At 41.7% G+C, this 20,736-nt stretch overlaps 1 protein-coding gene and 1 pseudogene across 2 annotated transcripts; both read left to right on the top strand.

The window, feature by feature from the left end:
• Positions 1-4,610, top strand: part of LOC116410494 — a 66,120-nt pseudogene extending 61,510 nt beyond the window's left edge.
• An 8,907-nt stretch (positions 4,611-13,517) lies between these two features.
• fut6.2 (fucosyltransferase 6 gene 2) lies at positions 13,518-20,239 on the top strand. 2 transcript variants are annotated; one of them, XM_031899926.1, is made up of 2 exons: positions 13,518-13,694; positions 18,960-20,239. In XM_031899926.1, the coding sequence occupies exon 2, from the start codon at positions 19,080-19,082 to the stop codon at positions 20,127-20,129; it is 1,050 nt and encodes a 349-aa protein (XP_031755786.1). In that variant the 5' UTR covers positions 13,518-13,694; positions 18,960-19,079; the 3' UTR covers positions 20,130-20,239.
• Positions 20,240-20,736: the final 497 nt, after the last annotated feature.

The raw sequence follows: 20,736 nt of genomic DNA, 5'->3' as shown, positions 1-20,736 counted from the left end.
TTAGTAGAAGCATTATACTTTATTGCACGATGCTATTACATGGAGCTTCAGCAATGCACATGTCCTTCTGTAGAACATTTCTTTTGGAATGTATAAAACTCAACTCTTTGTTTTCACTGTCCATCATTATGATATGTAAGAGCTGTGTATGTTATATTTCATGTTTATAAAGGGTACTCAGCATGTCCTGAGTATTGTTCCCTTTAGTGTAGCCTTCTGCACAGTTTTTCCTCGAAGAAAAGCGTCCTGTCCCAGTGCTCCATATGTGAGCGAAAAGGATGCGCATGCATGCGTTCTGGGGAGGTAGAATGGGGGCAGCCCTGGGCGCCCTACAGTGAAATACAGCACTGAGTACAGGGCTCTCATACAATAAGGGCAATTCCAAAAACTGATTTAAATTCCACCATCCCCATCGGCAATTCTTTGTCTTGCTACAAACTCAGTTTTGCCTTTTCAGTTGCAGGCAGAAGAGTGCCCTATTCTGAATCAAACCCAAGATCCTTTTACAAGACATATTAACATTAATATGTCTGCAAACACCATTGTGGAACCTGGAGCCAGAAGTGACGTGGCCCAACATTGCAACTCTCACCTTGCTGAGCATCTCTGCAATTTGCCACCCAATGAGCAGTTCACATTTACAAACTTGGGGTGATTCATTTGGGGAGGAGGGCAGTGCAGAGTGATCAATAGTTTAAATGTAAGTAGGGGGGCTTATTAGCTCTTTAAGTACAGCAGCAGGTTGTGCAATCTAATGAGAGAAGTTGCAGAACAGTCTGATAATCCACAAGGTGGCAGCCTTGTACCATAAGTAGTATATTTCTATACAACATCATTAGTTTATTGTACAAGAGTGCTGTCGACATGCTGTGGCCCTATAAGGGATTTTTCCCCCAACCTGGCTCAAGGGCTCCAAAAACCTATTTGTACAAGATCAGAAATTCAATATAATCCAACCTTTGAACATGTGGTATGAGAAATAACCATCACACTAAACATAAAATTAAACAGTGCTATTATAGAAATATAATATTAGTGTTTCTAGTAGGTTCTTTAATAGTGTTACTATGGAAACTTGCCCATCTCTGCAGATGTAAACATTCCTGAACCCAGTAATCCTTAGGGGCACATTTACTAAACTCGTTTCCACAAATGTCTTACATTTACTAAAAAGTCTGAACTAAAAAAAAGTACGAGAAAAGTCATAGAAAAGTTGCAAAGATCCCAAATTTTTTGTCACAAGAAATCCCAAAAGGTAGTTTTAACCCAGACAATCCCTTTTAAAAAGGGGGAAGATGAAAACTGGACAGGTGGCAACCGTAGATGGTGGCCATGTTGAGCGAATCAGTGCATAGGTGCGTAAGGGTGGATGATTGGCTTGGGCATTCAAACTTTTTGCCCCCACCCCAAGCCTTGCACAAATGTTACCTCCAGCACCCATAGGCCTCTTCTCTGTGATAAAACTGTGTCAAACATTTAGGGGGTGCTGGAACAGAAAGAGGATTCATCTCATTGATCCAGTGAATGAGACCGGTGCCGCTATTACGTAGGGTAGTACTCCCTGCTGGATAGGGCTGTAAGGAGCACCCAGCATGCACTCTGGATCAGAACAGAGTTGTAATCAGTGGATTTCTTCAGGATTTCAGGAAGCCTTTCTCTGTTCCAGCATTCTCATCTCATAGTAAGGGGCGATTCTTGTCCCTTTACTGCCCTGAGGTAACTTTTGTGATGCTTCCACCCCCCTCCCCCCCCTTCACTTTCCTTGCTTACCTTTCCAGCAATGTAGGGTGTCCTGGGGTTGGTGCATGGCTTAATAACCAAACTCTTTAAGTTACCAGCAGTGGCTTTTTTCCGCCCCTGGTAAGTTAGGGGGCACTGCCACCTGAGGTAAGGTTCCCACTTCGGTTTTGTCATCTTGCTTAAATACAGGGGTGCTCCTGTCATGGGGCAAGTTCAGAAGCCTAGTTTATTCAGCACTGCCCCCCACCCCCCCATATACCAGGCTAACAAAAAGCCACTCCTGTTAACTTTATTCAAAAGTTTTTCTAGTACACAGAGTGCAGATTAAATATTAATTAGTTAGTGGCCTGGCTGGTAGATTAAATATTAATTATTTAGTGGCCTAGCCGGTAAAAATGATGCTTGATGCCAATGTTATTAATAGGAAAAAAGGCAAAAATATAGAAAGGCCGGTATTTTTTTCCAGAAAAGGTGGCAACCCTAGTTATATACTGTATCATCCCCAAAGGGGATTCCAACCCCTACTTCTGGTCACTATTCATGTTCCGATGCTGTATGTGCAATAAAATTCCTATAGGCCAGTATTTATATAGGGCAAAGCTCTAGAACCGTAGGTGATAAAATGCAGAAACAAAGGTCTGAATGGGACTTTCATTGTACATTACTGTGGTTATATTAAACAATTAAAGGGGATCTGTCTCAAAAATGAAAAAATGAGTATGAGCCTAACCTCCTGGAAATAAAAAGCTTTGTAAATATAATAAAATGTAATCAGTTTACACTTTTACATTGCCTAGGGAGCACCCACGAATATATCTGACCTGTCAGCCAAATACTTACTCCTGGCATGCAGAGACACAGATTGTGATGATACTGGACCAGTTTCTGTGTATCTGTCCAGTGGATGTACAGCAATTTGTCCTAGACCGGGAGCCAAAAAAAAATTCAAGCAGCACAGCTCGCAGACGCATTTACTGCCAACAGGTTGCAATACAGGAAGGGACCTTTGCTACAGTGATCCCCAAGCAGGAAGGAGCATCACCCAGGGGGTACAGCACAGCATGCCCAGTCCAGTGAAAAGTCTTTGTTCGGGGTATCTAGTGCCAACATAGAGCGTGGAGCTGCCCTCCGATGTTTTTCCTGCCACCAGATGGGCCATGTAAGGGCTGACTTCCCACTAAGGAAGGAACCAAGCCCACCGGTACAGCCAGTGGTAATGCTTGTGTCTGGTAAGGTGGAGAAGCTGTCTCATCATATGCAGCCTATAACTGTGGGGGACAAAGTAACTCAGGGCCTAAGAGACTCGGGGTCCAATTTTTCTCTGGTGCGTCCAGAGATTATCAACAATATCGACATTATTCCTAGGAAGACTTTGTCCATAAAGGGGGGTGGGCGGGGACCAACCAAAGGTGCCTGTGGCCAAGGTGTACTTGGATTGGGCTGTGGGGAGAGGTCTAAGGGAAGTGGGAGTGTCTGATGAGATTCCTGTCAATGTATTGTCGGGGAATGATTTCGGGAATATGCTCTCTGCTTTTGTGCCCAATGACCAGGTCTCACTAGGTCCAGCTGCGCTGGAGTGTGACAACTCACCTCAATCAGTAACTGCCACCGGTAAGGTACAGAGATAGCTGGGAGGGAGGACTGGGAGACAAGAGAGAGTGTCAAACCAGAAGTGTCCCAAAGTGGGGGTAAGGAGGGAGAGAAGGAGGAGGAGGGTTTCCCCTAGGAGTCTCTCTGGTGCAGTCAGGTAGTTTACCTGCAGTGAGGGATAACCAGCATGGGATCCCTGATCCTGTAGCCAAACTGCCTGAGGTCTTGAGTGGGGGTCAGCAGATAGGCCAGACTCAGGAGTCAGTGCAGGAGTGTGGAGGACAGGTGGTTAGGACTCAGAGTAGGGTCCTAGTCGGTAGTGCCACTCAGACTGGGGTCAAGGATGGTAGCTGGGAGCCAGGTATAGCTCCAGTGTCAGAACTAGTACTGGGAGGGGGGCTGGTAGTCAGAGTCAAGGAGGGATTGCTGACAGTACCGGTTGCCCCTTAGGAAGCTACTAAACAGAGCGGTGTGCCCAGAGGGGCAGGGTATGTGGGTAGAACCCAGTAGTTTATGTCGGTATAGAACTGAGCAGTCAGTGCAGACCAAGTGGGCATAGACTGGGTGGAAGGCGGCCAAACAGTGTCGAGTTCAGGCCCAGGAAATGGGGGACAAGGGACCGGCAGGAGGGCCCCACATGCACTCAGGTAACTGCAGGGACAGAAAATAACCAGGTGGGAGCAGGAGGCCAGGGGCCTAAGGTAGGCAGTTACAGTTTGTGGCCTAGTACCCACACTGGCCCCCCTTGCAGTGAGGGTAAAAATAAGGATGAAGTGAACATTGTGCCTAATGGTTTACAATTTAGTGGTTGAGCACAACTTTCCCTTTTTCTTGTGTTATTGTTTATACAGGAGCAGTGGCCAGCTCCATGTTGTAGCCCCCACTATTCCCAGCTACAGTCAGGTGATCCCAATGGAGCCAATAAAAGGGCAACCATATGGGAGTTTTAACCTTATAAGCAAGCATGCTGCAGGTAAAACTTAGTCCCTTTGCTCAGTACTAATCTTAAATTACTTATATAGGTCAGTCAGTGTAGGGCTGGCCAGAAGGGATGACTTTGACGTAGTTGGCCAGCTTGAAGTATATTGCAATGTACGGACAAACAATCCCTCTTTTTGAGGTGGGGAGGGAAGGCATTTCTTAGTAGCTGAATGCACAGAAATGTCCTAATGTCCTATTTCTACATATTGATAATGCGGTTGCCTATATTTTTCCACTCCAGTGCCATGGATCATCTGGATAAAAATCCTAAGGAAAGAGAGTTTAGGCCTGGGAGGTAAAATAATTGCTACAATTGTTCAATAAATGATTTCATGATTGTTCAATAGATGAATTTTGGTAATGACCCAGACTGGTACAAAGGTTAATGCGTACTGGTAGTGGCAAGGTTATTATTGGCCTGTGGGCCTTACACCCTTGCGCACTCTTGAAGGGGGAGGTGTCATGCCAGCAGTATTGCCCTGGCATTGTAAATTGTTCAACCCTATCAACATCTGGTTGCAGGCTCCCACAGAGACCGTTAATTAAATATGCAACCAGGGACTGTGGGAATGTGACAAATTCAGCAGAGTGAGCAGACAATTCAAAGCCAGCCATTTGGGGGCAGGAAACCTGAGGCCATTGGTTTCTTTGATCTGTTGATCAAAGAAAGGCATTTGTGGACCTGAAAGAACAGCAAGAGGGAACAGCATACAGAAAATATGGATTATAGAAAAGGATCCATATCTCCTTTGCTTTAAGGTTCACATCCTCATAAATCATATATTGGTTATGATGAGGCCCCATGCTTCCCAATGATACCAAACAGGGACTACCTATACCCACCAATTAGGAGGGATAGTTTCTGTGGGACTGGGACATGAGACAGGAAGTTGTGTGGAAGCAAAAGGCAGAACTCTGTTCATTAATTCGCTGATGTGACCTAACTAATTTTAGTGTGCACCATGAATTGTATGATCCTAGAGGGTGATTTTTAATACTTAATATGGCAGTTTGCTATTTAAAAAAAAAAATCTATTTTATGAACATGGTTTATTTAGATGAAGCAGGGTTTTATGTATGAGCTGTTTTATGTGATGTATTTTTATAGAGATCTACATTGTTCAGGGGTAAAGTTTTCCTTTAAAATCAAAATACTTTTGGCAAAGTAGCATCCTTTCCATGTGTAATTATTGTATTTGTCTGCAATTTGCTGTAATGTTATCCCTTTTTATCCCCCAAGACTGATACCTTCAACCCCAGGTCCCAAGCATTCTGGATAACAGGTCCTATACCTTTATATACAGTATATATATTTTTGTTTTGTTTTGTTTAGATCTGTACTTGTAAAGAAGCCCCAATACAGATGAAGTAAGTAACTTTCTGCTAATGTTTTATTTGTTTCTGACAGCCCCAAACTGTAGCTCCTCAACAGCAACCCAGAGTCCATCTAATAAGGATAACTCTCCTCTACAGTTGCTGGCACATCCCTAATATAAATACAGAACCTTCACCAGAGCATCTGTTTTATTGTTATCATTTTTGAAAATATATTTACATTTACAGGAGCATTTTATATAACATTGGCAGTATTTATACAAAGTATTTTTCCACACTAGGGGCACGTCAGCCGTTCTGCCATCTCTGTGTATCTCAGTTATTCTGCCCAGACAGATATCTCCTCTGCTGATCCCTATTCTCAGCTCACAGTAGATGCAGAATTAAGAAGCTCTTGGTCATATCCACCTATGGCCAAGTCGCTCAAAATTCAGCTGTTCAGTCCATACCTTTAATTCAGCATGTACTCTGTAACTGTGACCAGAGGAAAAATCTACATTTACAATCTTATAACACACAGAAATAACACATAGAAAAAGAAACTCACTCATCCTGTTTAGGGTTAATGTGGGTTCTTTATCTCCGCATGTGACGTGTTTTGTGTATTCTTTTTTCCTTCTATTTGCACAATTACAGTAAACCTTTTGCAAGAAAGGATTAACTGACAAACCCTTCCGTAGTGCTTTATGAGTGAGGTTTTCTTTTTTGGTTGCGTTGTTGATTTAATTTATTTATGGGAGACCCTCTTCAGCACACACCTGCAGATATATTTTTTACTGGTTATTAATGGCTCTTGTGTTTTATATAATTATCAGGAAAGCACCAAAGCCAAAGGGGTTGTGTTGTATTCAATTATTTTATTTTGTATATAGTGTTACGAGTGTGATACAGGTATGGGATCCGTTATCCGGAAACCCATTATTCAGAAAACTCTGAATTACGGAAAGCCTGTCTCCCATAGACTCCATTTTAATCAAATAATTCAGATTTTTAAATGTATTTCCTTTTTCTCTGTAATAACAAAACCGTACCCTGTATTTGATCCCATCTAAGATATAATGACCGAATTAGCCCCATATTGCCCACCCATAGGTGGGGATATCGGAAGACGATCTTAGTGTGTATGGCCACCTTTACCTGCCCGGAAGAACTCTGACACTGCTGGGAATACTCACTCTCATCTGATCCCTTGCCTTTGTGTTCTAAATAATGTTCTAAAGGGTTGCGTTATCTTAACACTGCATGTACATTTCTATAGGTATTGTGTTTATGCATTGTATATATACATATGTGTCAAGCCAGGTGAGTCCGACGAGATTGCCACCCACAAGCACCTCACACTAGGCTGGAGGCTTAACCTGAGAGTGAGACAGGAAGCGCAGCAGTGGAGAGAGGCTGGAAGACCAAATAGCGTGGTACCAAGGAGTACGTGAAGGCGTAGTCAAAACAGGTCCGGGTCGAGGCAGGCAGCAAGGTTCACAAGCGAAAGATCAGGCAGAAGGTCAAATACCAGAAATTTCAACAAGAAGTAAACACTGGGCACACAAGAAGCGATAACCGAGCGCAGTATACTGTTTGCAATGCTTTTTAAATCCCCCGCCGATGTAGCGTGCTTCATGGCGTCATTGCGCGTGCCCTCGTCAAAACGTAAATGGGCTATGCGTTCCACTCTCACTCACCATGTACCACGCGCCTGGAAGGGGACTCAGCGGCGGTGAGTATCCTTACATGGCCCCCCCCCCTTAGGAGCGGCCTTCAGACGCGAATCTTGCCTTTAGGAACACACTTCCGGTGAAAATCTTGTAATAATTTAGGTGCATGGATATTACAAGCTGGTTCCCAAGAATTTTCTTCTGGACCGTAACCCTTCCATTTAACCAAATATTGAGGTTGTCTCCCTCTCAGCCTGTAATCAAGGATGTCTTCGATTTCAAATTCCTCTTGACTGTCGACTCTGATGGGTAGAGGTGGAATAGGAACCTGTCCAACAAAAGAATTAGCAGTCACCGGTTTTAATAAAGCGGAATGAAAAACTGAATGAATACGCCATGAACTAGAAAGCTTCAGCTGAAACGCCACAGGATTGATTTGCTTGAGGATCTCGAAAGGACCAAGAAAACGGTGACCCATCTTCCGTGTAGGACAAGATAATTTAAGGTTTGCAGAAGAGAGCCACACCTTATCGCCCACCTTAAATTCTAGATCTTTGCGTCTCTTTTTATCTGCATATGACTTGAAGCTCTTTTGGGCCTTTTTGATAGTTTCCTGAAGAGTCCTGAAGTTTTCTTTTAAAAATAATAATCGATCTTTCACAGCAGGAACTGAGATCTCATTCAAAGAAGAAGGAAAGATGGCAGGATGCAATCAGTAATTGGCAAAGAAAGGAGACTGTTGAATGTAGTGATGAAAATTATCGTATGCAAATTCTGCAAGGGGCAACAAGGAAACCCAATCATCTTGGCGATAGATATTGCTCTAGGGTCTGATTGGTCCTCTCCGTCTGCCCATTAGATTGAGGATGAAAAGCAGAGGAAAGAGACATCTTAATTTACAAGGCTCGACATAACGACCTCCAAAATTGAGACGTAAATTGAGTTCCTCTGTCGGAAACTATCTCATCGGGTACCCCATGAAGTCTAACAATTTCCTTAACAAAATATTCAGCGGTGGAGGCAGCAGAGGGAAGCTTGGGAAGAGGAATAAAATGAGCCATCTTGGTTAAACGATCCACTAAGACAAAAATGGTTGTTTGTCCTGAAGATGGAGGTAAGTCCGAAATAAAGTCCATAGAAATGGAGTCCCACGGTCTGGAAGGAACTGGAAGGGGGAGCAGTGAGACCAAAGGCTTAGTATGTGAGTCCTTGGATCTAGCACAAATCTCACAGGACTTGGTATATTTAGTGCAGTCTGAAGTTAATCCTGGCCACCAAAAAAGTATTTTGGCTAGAATGATAGTTTTCTTAATACCAGGGTGACCCACCAACTTAGAGTCGTGAATGGTACGAAGGACTTCTAGATGAAGGCTTTCAGGTACAAAGATCTTATCCTTAAAAAAGAATAGTCCATCTTTAGGAATTAGATCCAAACAAGAGGGAATGGACACTGAGGCTTGTCTAATCTGGTCAATCAAGGAGCATTGAATGAACAAAAAATTTTGAGGCAAAAGGACTAAGTCTCTTGGAGACACGGAGATACTCCAGACTCTTATGATCAGTATAGATCAAGATGGGATGAGGGCCACCCTCCAGGAGATACCACCATTCTTCTAAAGCGAGTTTGATGGCCAGGAGTTCTCTATCGGCTACATCTTAATTCTGTTCAGACTTATTTATCTTCCGAGAGAAATAGGCAACCGGATGAAGGGCTCCAGAAGCAGGAAACCTCTGAGAAAGTACAGCCCCTACTGCAGATTCTGAAGCGTCGACTTCTAAGATGAAGGTCTTGCTGGATCTGGGTGTTGAAGGATAGGTGCTGAGGTAAATAGAGTTTTTAAAGTCTCAAAAGTGGCTTGAGCCTGTGGTGTCCAGAAGAATTTAGTATTTAAGCTGGTTAACCGAGTAATAGGCAGAATAATTTGTGAGAAGCCTTTAATAAACCTCCTGTAGAAGTTCGCAAATCCAATAAAACGTTGGACGTCTTTTCGGGACACAGGAACCGGCCAGTCCAGAATGGCTGAGATCTTTTTCTGGTCCATTTGAATTCCATCAGCGGAAATAACAAACCCAAGGAATTCAATAGAAGGCTTGTCAAATTCACACTTTTCAAATTTAGCAAATAATTGGTGAGAACGGAGCTGAGAGAATATCTTTTCCATATGGACTCGATGTTCTGCCACAGATTTAGAAAAAACTAGGATGTCATCTAAGTAAATAATAACAAAAACGTCCAAATAGTCCCTGAAGACATCATTGACGAAATGCTGGAAAGTGCTGGAGCATTACAGAGACCGAAAGGCATATTTGGTGGAATCTCTGATAACATATCCTGTTATTCAACATACCAGTGTCTTTGAACAGCCTGTTCCACTGGGACATAGTTCTCAGTTGTAACAAGGGCTCCTCCTCTTTTATCTTTTGAACATATCTAGCACTTTAGATCTGTGCCTCTGAAGACGCCCCAATACAGATGAAGGATGTAACTTCACTTTCTGCTAATGTTTTAATGTTTTCTGACAACTCCAAAGCATGGCTTCTTAACGGCAACCCAGAGCACACTGAGCATGTGCAGTGCCAGTGGCACTTAAGAGATGGGCTTAAAAGAAAGATGGCTTGCTAAAATGTAAAGGTCTATTAACTAAAATTTCTGTGACCTTTATAAAAGCTTAACATGCAGCCCAGTAGGTTTTATACGTTAATAGAACTTCTAATATTCATAAAAAAGTACAGTGGAGGGTACATTATCCCTTACGTCTAGGTGCCTGTCAAGGTTTTTTTTACAAAGTTTAGTTTGAACATTGCACACATTAATTCATCCTCAGTCGCTTTTTCCAAGATCCACTGTTAACCTCCAGTAAATAAACATTTGATGGTGCATTATGGGATACATCAGTCTTTCTCTAAACCAGGGGTGTCAAACTCAATCATATAAGGGGGCGAAATCTAAAACACAGGCTAAGTCGCGGGCCAAATTTTTTATTAATATACTTAGTAAGATACTAAGGGGTATATTTTTCACAATGTGTAAAAAGTGGAGTAACACATTACCGGTGATGTTGCTCATAGCAGCCAATAGATGCTTTGCTACTGTTAAAATCTGATTAGTGATTGGATGCCTTGGTCAACATTACTGGTAATGCTTCACTCCACTTTTTACACATCATGATAAATATACCCCTTAGTCTTAGGAGTATATTTATCATGCTGTGTAAAAAGTGGAGTAAAACATCACCGGTGATGTTGTTTATAGCAGCCAATCAGATGATTTACTTTGATTTTCTAACTGTTGAAATCTAATTGCTGATTGGTTACCCTGAACAACATCACCGGTAATGCTTTACTCCACTTTTTACACAGCATGATAAATATACCGCTTAGTCACTATGTGAGGAAAATGGAAATTGATCAGGCTGGATGGTCAGAAACACTCACCAAGGGCCACATAAAACCCCCGGGCCTTGTATTTGACATATATGCTCTAAACTTGTAATCAATGATTACGAAACCATAAAAGAATTTGTGAAATGGAAAACTTTCACCAAAATGCATTGGAAAGGAAATATTACATGGAGGTTAACTCTGCAATAGCGTATACATTACTTGTTAAAGAAGCTCCTGTCCACTATGCTACAACTGTTCTTCATAGAAAAAAGCCCTATTTGTTTCAAAAATGGTGCCTGGATGGCTTCTTAGATAGAAGCTGTAATAAAGATTCAAAAGTTTTTATGTTTGAGGGCAAAAACAAAAAAATAAGTTGTGACAAAATGCACACAAGCCCCCCCCCCCCCCCCCCCCCCCCCCCCCAGAATTTCCAGCTTGGTTTGGGAAGTTGGGACAGGCAGCTGAGCAGGGAGATGGGACAGCAGCGCCTGATTTACCCCATGGATAGAGTGGAGCAATTCTGGGTCAACTAGCCGGTTTTGTTTAGTTTAGTATCTGCTGCTATGCCCATGTGCGTAAGGACTCACAGCAATTCACTATGAGCAATTTCTAGGGAGTTCTGTTTATTTCTGAACTGGCACCAGAAAGAATCCTGGTTAGTAGAAGTGCTACTGCTGCCCACCCGTAACAAAAGATACTCACAGCTCATCATGGTAAGTATGTCATTCTATAGATGCGCATCTGCAATTAGGGGGTGATTTATCAATGCTCAAATTCGAATTGTTGCCGCAATTTTTTTGTGTGCAAAAACTCCCAAAGATCCTAAACTCAAATGTTTTTAATTATTAAGCAAGAAAAACCTGAAAATACAAATTTGATCTTTGAAGTTTATTCTTATGGTTTCATACAATCAATTTTTTATATTAGAATGTTTTCTTAAACTTATAAACTTTTTACTGGACTGAACATTGTAGGTAGGCCATGTATAAAATGATCTCTTCAGTTGTACAGGTTACCAGAGGTAACAGAAATTCAGCTCTTCCAGTGCAGGAAGTGCAAATACAGCCCCTCAACCTGCTCCAATGCAAAAGAGATAGCTTGGGGGGTAGGAGCCATTAGGCAAGGGGAGAACACTGGCACTATACCAAGGGTGGGCAATAGCTGTAACAAGTGTATGTATGAGAGCAGGCACTCGATGACCAATCCTCAAGGCAGAAATTTAAAATTCAAGTGGACTTATTAAAGTACTAACAGCAGAGGTAGCCTTGTGCATTTTGTTTGTCATAACAATTAGGGGCCTTTGTACAAATGTCGCTTTGCAGAGCAATTTGACAAAATTGGGAAACTGGGCAGCAAACTGGAAAATGAGGTTCAATGTTGATAAGTGCAAAGTTATGCATTTTGGTAGGAATAATATAAACGCAAACTATCTACTGAATGGCAGTGTGTTGGGGGTTTCCTTAATGGAGAAGGATCTAGGGGTTTTTGTAAATAACAAGTTGTCTAATGCCAGGCAGTGTCATTCTGTGGCTACTAAAGCAAATAAAGTGCTGTCTTGTATAAAAAAAGGGCATTGACTCAAGGGATGAAAACATAATTTTGCCCCTTTATAGGTCCCTGGTAAGGCCTCACCGTGAGTATGCAGTGCAGTTTTGGGCTCCAGTCCTTAAGAAGGATATTAATGAGCTGGAGAGAGTGCAGAGACTGCAACTAAACTGGTTAAGGGGATGGAAGATTTAAACTATGAGGTGAGACTGTCGAGGTTGAGGTTGTTTTCTCTGGAAAAGAGGCGCTTGCGAGGGGACATGATTACTCTGTACAAGTACATTAGAGGGGATTATAGGCAGATGGGGGATGTTCTTTTTTCCCATAAAAACAATCAACGCACCAGAGGTCACCCCTTTAGATTAGAGGAACAGAGCTTCCATTTGAAGCAGCGTAGGGGGGTTTTCACGGTGAGGGCAGTGAGGTTGGGGAATGCCCTTCCTAGAGATGTGGTAATGGCAGATTCTGTTAATGCCTATAAGAGGGGCCTGGATGAGTTCTTGAACAATTGGAATATCCAAGGCTATTGTGATACTAATATCTACAGTTAGTATTAGTGGTTGTATATATAGTTTATGTATGTGCGTGTATAGATTGGTAGGTGAGGGTTGTGTGTGCTGGGTTTACTTGGATGGGTTGAACTTGATGGACTCTGGTCTTTTTTCAACCCTATGTAACTATGTAACTATATTGTTCATTTTCCCAAATTGTACTTATTAGCTCTAAAAATAATAAATAAGTCAACACTGGTGCTTTTTAAATTTGTAATTTTTTTCATGGTAGATAAAGTCACGAAAATTGCACAAATTTGAATTTTGATAAATAGGCCTCACCATCAGGTGCAAAAAGTGAGAAAAGTTGAAATAAAAGGAATAGATATTGGAATAGATACTATATGTTATTGTGAAAATAAAGGATACACATTACAGAGAGAGTGCTGATCCTTCAACTATATATATATATATATATATATACATATATATAGTCATTTTTTGACTATGCACCCCACATCAGAATAAACAGAGTGCTTTTTGGGATTGATATGTATATCAATCCCAATCTCTCGCCCCTGAATGTTAATTAGACACTGGTTTAGCTGTGTGAGTCACTTTGAAAAAGGCTACTGAGGTAGCCGAAACGTTAGTCTTCTCAATAAACACCAGATTAATTCTATAAGTCCTGTGAGTGCGGATCTCTTCGTTGCTGTATATAAATATATATATATAGGAGAGTTAGATGAGAAATTCCTGCCACAAGCAGACTGGTTCATGTGAGCTGGTTCCTTAGACACAGAGGCTGCTAGATTATTTGGGATGGCATTTATGCCAACTACATTATATTGACTTTCACATTAAGTAAATACTAGCCCAAGGCTAAAGGCAGTCTTTTTTTTTAAGAAATATATTTGGGATATCACTAACTACAAGATCCAGTGACACCTCGATTCTAAAGTCGCATTGTTGTCAGGTGAGTGAAATCATTTTAATACAATCCTTTTGGGTTATAATAGGAAAAGCATGGCAATAATGAAAATGACAAGAACAGTTAATGAGTAAGGGGCAATACAAGAGAAGCTTGGGATCAAATAAGAATTCTAACTTGCTACAGTAAATAAAACAGTTCGTATTTACTTATAACACAGGCCCCTGTAAAGGGCAGCAGGAGGGTGAATTTACATTGGAGGAAGTTACAAATAGCTGGCTTTGCATGGGAGAGCTTCTAACTATATACTTTTATAGAGCAGTTGGTCTCTTTTTTTGGAATTTAAATAAGCCTTCATTATTTATTCCTATGACCCCAAACTGGCATTTTTGCTCCCCAAAGTGTTGCTTTATTTGCAAACTAACAGCCTATCTAGGCATTCATTTCCCTGTTTCTGTGACACCAGAGGTACCAGCACTTGGAAAAAACATCTCTCATCTCCCTAGTTGGGCATTCTGTGCACCTTGTAGCAAGCCTTGGGTATTCATATTGCAAGGAAAAATATGCTACGTGTATGGGATCCGTTATATGGAAAACCATTATTCAGAAAGCTCCGAATTACGGAAAGCCAATCTCCCACAGACTTCATTATAAGCAAATAATTCTAATTTTTAAAAATGATTTCCCTTTTCTCTGTAATAATATAACAGTACCTTGTACTTGATTCCAACTAAGATATAATTCATCCTTATTAGAGGCAAAACAATCCTGTTGGGTTTAATTAATGTTAAAATGTTTTTTTTGTAGCCTTATGGCACAGAGATCCAAATTACAGAAAGATCCCTTATCCAGAAAACCCCAGGTCCAGAGCATTCTGGATAACAGATCCCATACCTGTACTTCATTCATATTACTCATGTAAACAATATTTATATCTAGAATTATTGTCTCTGTAAAGTTTTTTTTAAATATATAAATCCTTATTATATCTCTGTTACAATGCTTGCATTAACATGCTCCTTAATCTGAATCTGTTCCCCAAGCCCACATAGGGGCAAACAGAATATTAATACAAATCAATCAATTACTCAATGCACACCTACTAACCACAAAAAGGCAGCAAATGGTATGTTTAACATATAATGCTCTTTATATGGAAAATATTCACAAAACAATAAATACAATTACAATACATAATATACATACCACCGGTAGGACAAAATGTAATATACAGAAAAAGCAGACACGTGTGGATTGAGAAAACCCCAACGTTTCGGAACACAGTCCATTGTCAAGGGGATTCTGATGTGCAGGCATTCTATGTAAGTTTAAATACCCATAAGACGCACTTCATTTGGTACCGCAAGCGCGTGAAAAAAGCACGTGACGTCACTTCCGTTATGTCATTTCTGCTGTAAAAAATTTCGCACTCCAGAATAGTTGCGATTCAGAATAGTCGCGAGTCAGAATAGTCGCGAGACATATTTTATACAAAGATATAACTCCTAGCAATTATCAACAGCATTAACAATACACAATGTATATTATTACACATCATATCTAAATATTGGGGACAGAAGATTTTCAACATAGAGTTAAGAATCTTTTTTAATATATCAGGAAAAAATATGTGTTCTTACAGAAATTTTTTTTTAAAAATAGTTCCAAAAGTTCTGTTCCCACAGTAAAGCATAACCCTTGGCAGTGCTGTCCAACTGGTGGCCCACAACCCTCCTCTATGTGGCCCCGCACCCATGTGGCCCCAGTTTACCTTTGTGTAAGATTTAAATGGTATCAGTACTGAGATTAACTGGCCTCCTGCATGGTTATCACCTATGATTCAGGCAGTAATCCCCCTGTATTGTTTAAAAATGTAATCCCCTGTGTTGTTCACACCTTTTAATCCCTGCATTGTTCACCCCCTGCAGTGTTCACACCTCAGGCTCAGACTGTAATCATCCACATTGTTCACCTGTTCACACCTCAGACGTTGTATGTACTGCCTGGACTATGCTACCTGTGTGTATGGTGCACACAGGCAGCATAGGGTAGGCAGAGTATGGCGCACACAGGCAGCATAGGGTAGGCAGAGTATGGCACACACAGGCAGCATAGGGCAGGGAGGGTATGGCACACACAGACAGGGCAGGCAGAGTATGGCACACACAGGCAGCATAGGGCAGGCAGAGTGCTGCCTGTGTGTGCCATACTCTGCCTGCCCTATGCTGTCTGTGGGAGGTGAACCTGGCAGGGGTTTGTTCTGGGAGTTTGTTAGCAGTTGGAAATAGCCATTAAATGGTCTCTAAGGTGTGTAATTATATGCTGGAGGTTGCTGTGCTATCCACAGGGGAGGAGGAGGCATATGGATTTAAGGGTGTGTCTTAATATGACATAATATAATTCTTTCACACATGAATGAAGGTTGATTTCCCTGTAGTGAGCACCAAGCATTTGGGTTTTTGCTGCACTACCACCATTGTGATAAAATGGGTGTGGTTTGAAGTAGGTGTGGTTTAAAAGGGGAGTGGTCAAAACTGGCTTCCATTAGCGGCCCTCCAACATGTATGCTAGAGAAATTCCAGCCCCCAGCACCGCAGAAGTTGGACAGCACTGATATAGAAGGTTCTGGGAGGTTTCAACTCAATGTCTTTTTTCAGGCTCCCTTACTAACGATGGTTTCTGTGCCATTTACTGATCAGTCAGTTAATATGTGGAATGTTTTGCAAATCACTGAGTTATGTAATCAAGGTATTGGAACATTATAATGAGGAGTGAATGTATCCCTTGGAACTAGAGTTCCCTCGCTTTGTTTTTAATAAAGGTAAGAGTACATTTTCCCTTCTGCAACTTTTTAGAGAGCACAGTGCAAAAGCTGAGTGGGGCGGCTGCTGTATTATTTATAATTTATATATAACTTTTCCTTGGAAGACTTGCTGCACATTTGTTTTAATCTTACGTGAATGAGTGTTCTCTGTGTGTTCCCTGTTTGTGCAAATGTTTGTCTCAGCTTCTATGCACAAATATACAGGAGTGTTCAGAAGAATATTGTCTGGATCTTCCGCCTCAGAGGAAACGACAAAACAGATTTATATAGATGTGTTATAGTTGGATATTTTGATGTACAACCTGTGATCCTCTAGTTCAGGGATAACCAACCTTTCTTACTCGTGAGCCACATGAGTCAAATGTAAAAAGACTTGGAGAGCAACACAAGCATCATAAAAGTTAATGGAGGTGCCAAATAAGGGCTAAGATTTGCTATTAGGCAGGCTCTATGCACACTATCAGCTTACAGGGGCTTTATTTGGTAGCAAATCTTGTTTTTATTCAACCAAAACTTGCCCCCAAGTCAGGAATTCAAAAATAACTACCTGGTTTGGGGGCACTGAGAGCAGCATCCAAGGGGTTGGTGAGCAACATGTTGTCCCCGAGCCACTGGTTGGGGAACCCAACTTTAGTTATTGTTCAACCATCACATACAGAAAGCCCAGGGGGCAAGCTTTAAACAGCTTCCCAAGTGCCTCTGGAATATAATGTATATTCCTTTCATGAATGCTAAAAATCAAGACATTTTAGGACAAATCCCAATCTGCCCTGGTCACTCCCAGTTGTGCCCAGAAATTACCACAATCTGTCCTAAATGCTCCCCACTTTCTGCCCATTCTGCGATCCTCTGCTCAGGACCATCTGAGCTAAATTAGCACAATTGAGGGGTATAGGTATATCACAGCAGCCCCTCTGGCATTTGCCACACATACTGCATGAGAGACATGAGACATCCATACTGCTAGAGAGACATGAGACATCCATACTGCTAGAGAGACATCCATACTGCTAGAGAGACATGAGACATCCATGCTGCTAGAGAGACATGAGTTGTCCATACTGCTAGAGAGACATCCATACTGCTAGAGAGACATGAGACATCCATGCTGCTAGAGAGACATGAGACATCCATACTGCTAGAGAGACATGAGACATCCATACTGCTAGAGAGACATCCATACTGCTAGAGAGACATGAGACATCCATGCTGCTAGAGAGACATTAGACATCTATACTGCTAGAGAGACATGAGACATCCATGCTGCTAGAGAGATTTGAGAGATCCATACTGCTAGAGAGACATGAGAGATCCATACTGCTAGAGAGACATGAGACATCCATACTGCTAGAGAGACATCCATACTGCTAGAGAGACATGAGACATCCATGCTGCTAGAGAGACATGAGTTGTCCATACTGCTAGAGAGACATCCATACTGCTAGAGAGACATGAGACATCCATGCTGCTAGAGAGACATGAGACATCCATACTGCTAGAGAGACATGAGACATCCATACTGCTAGAGAGACATCCATACTGCTAGAGAGACATGAGACATCCATACTGCTAGAGAGACATCCATACTGCTAGAGAGACATGAGACATCCATACTGCTAGAGAGACATGAGACATCCATACTGCTAGAGAGACATCCATACTGCTAGAGAGACATGAGACATCCATACTGCTAGAGAGACATGAGACATCCATGCTGCTAGAGAGACATGAGACATCCATGCTGCTAGAGAGACATGAGACATCCATACTGCTAGAGAGACATCCATACTGCTAGAGAGACATGAGACATCCATACTGCTAGAGAGACATCCATGCTGCTAGAGAGACATGAGACATCTATACTGCTAGAGAGACATGAGACATCCATGCTGCTAGAGAGACATGAGACATCCATACTGCTAGAGAGACATCCATACTGCTAGAGAGACATGAGACGGTGACCCCTCATTTGTCTTAGACCCCTAATGTGTCAGTTTTGCTTTCTGGTTATTGAAGCCTAGTGATACAATAAAGAATCTAACTTAATGGCCAAGCGTATTTTTTAACACATATAAACTCTGAAATTACCTTAGACACTATAGGCAGATTAGGGTTGCCACCTTTCCACCTTCCGAAAGTTGGGCAGGAGGGCAGGGGTGATGTCATGGGGTGGGACAGTGACTCCACCAGGGCAGACTTGTGACATCACAGGGATGGGCCTATGACGCTGCAATTGGTGACTGGCCAATCTCCACATCAATCTAGGAAAGTCCAGCCCAGCTTTTTAAATTAGGAAAACAGGTAAGGCAGTTTTTGGCCCAGACAGCCCTTCCAAAAGCCTGGCTGTCTGGGTCCAAACCGGATGCTTGGCACCCCTAAGGCAGATAAATACCATACAACTGTTACAGTCAAACCAATTTTTCTGGTTTATGAATACCTGCAAAAATCTTGTGTGCTAATCTGTTATTATCTCTGTTCCCTTTTAGTGCCAGCGACTTGGACATTGGGCAAAGCCATTGCTGGAGAGAAGATTTCAACTGCTTTCCTTGCTTAAAATAATTAAGCTCACTATGCTGTAGGCAGTGAAATCTTTTTTTTTTTTTACAATGGAGCTGAAAATACAGACATTGTCATTTAAACATTGTCTTTTTTTCTTCACTTTTCAGGTAGTAGTAGCATTTTTCTTCTTCTCTGCTACATTCCAAGGCAAAGTCAAACCTGATGATATTTTTGTGACTGATGTTCCTTCTAAGCCAGAGGAGCCAGTGAAAATTATTTTGCTGTGGACTTGGCCCTTTGGTACTGCATTTCCCCTGAATCAGTGCCCGAGTCAGTTCGATGGAACTGGTTGTTTCTTTACAGTCAATCGCAGCTTGTATTCAGAAGCAGCAGCTGTTGTTCTACACAGCAGAGATGTATGTTCATCTAAGAACCAGTTACCGCAGATGCAAAGACCCCCAAATCAATATTGGATTTGGTTTACCATGGAGTCCCCAAGCCACAATCCCAACACAGGTTTCATGGAGAAACTTATAAATCTGACCATGACTTACCGTGCTGACTCAGACATCTTTACCCCTTATGGCTGGTTAGAAAGGCATGATGGGACAGAAAATGTTTCCATCCCCGAGAAGACAAAACTAGTAGCCTGGGTAGTCAGTAACTGGAACCCAAATTCTAGAAGAGTAAAATATTATGGGGAGTTAAAGAATCACCTAGCTGTTGATGTCTTTGGCAACCAGCGTTTACCACTTCCTAGAGAGAAACATATTGAAACTCTTTCCAAATACAAATTTTATCTAGCTTTTGAAAATTCGATTCATGAAGACTACATAACTGAGAAGCTCTGGCATAATGCACTTGCATCGTGGGCTGTGCCTGTTGTGTTGGGGCCCACCCGTGCTAACTATGAGCGGTTTTTACCCCCTGACGCATTCATACATGTAGATGACTTTCCAACTGCCAAGGGACTTGCTGATTATCTACACGCACTTGACAAAGATGATAATAGACACAAACAATATTTTTACTGGAGGAGAAGTCTAAAACCAGTGGCGCCTGCCAGATTGAACAGCCATTACTGCAAAGTATGCAAAGCTATAAAAGAAGCGCCGTCTTATAGGACAGTTCCAAGCATTACGAACTGGTTCAAATAAAATGATATATATGAATCAAATGAGCATTAACTATGTAACTGGACACTTAAAAATATGTAAATACCTATCAATGTAATCTATATTAATAAATGAAATTTTATATGCCAAAATCCAGCTGCAAAACAGTTCTTATCTTTCTGCATCATTTAAAATCCTGGCAGGGGAGGAGGGGCTAAAACACTGATGTTACAAATTGTAGCAACTTCTCCACAGCTTACAGACAGCATGCAGGAACTACATAACCCACAATGCTTTGCACTGTGATTTTCCGCTCCTTATATCACGTGTGCAGGGAATTGTGGGGTTTGGAAGATGCAGGCTGAAGGCAGGCTGAGGACAGACGACGGTCTCAAAGTAGTCAGCCAGATCAGCAGGGGATCAGGGGGCCAGGTTTAGGTAACTGTTCCAAACCATAATATTCAGTTAAAAATCATGAAGAGGCTGCTTATTTTCTGATATATATTACAAAGGTGTTTGAAATTATGTTTACTTTTCAAAAAACTTAAGTTGTATTTGGGCGGAGTTCCCATCTAATATCCCACTTCAAATCAGTCTAAAAATCAAATGGGTTTGCATGGAATCAGGGGGCATAATTTAAAATATATTA

This window comes from Xenopus tropicalis, chromosome 4, assembly GCF_000004195.4.
Source record: "Xenopus tropicalis strain Nigerian chromosome 4, UCB_Xtro_10.0, whole genome shotgun sequence".
NCBI classification, from domain to species: domain Eukaryota; kingdom Metazoa; phylum Chordata; class Amphibia; order Anura; family Pipidae; genus Xenopus; species Xenopus tropicalis.
This window is presented reverse-complemented; position numbering and strand designations above follow the sequence as displayed.

What these genes read in the sequence shown, in the direction of transcription:
- fut6.2 (XM_031899926.1), top strand. Translation starts at nt 19,080, where the DNA reads ATGGAGCTGAAAATACAGACATTGTCATTTAAACATTGTCTTTTTTTC.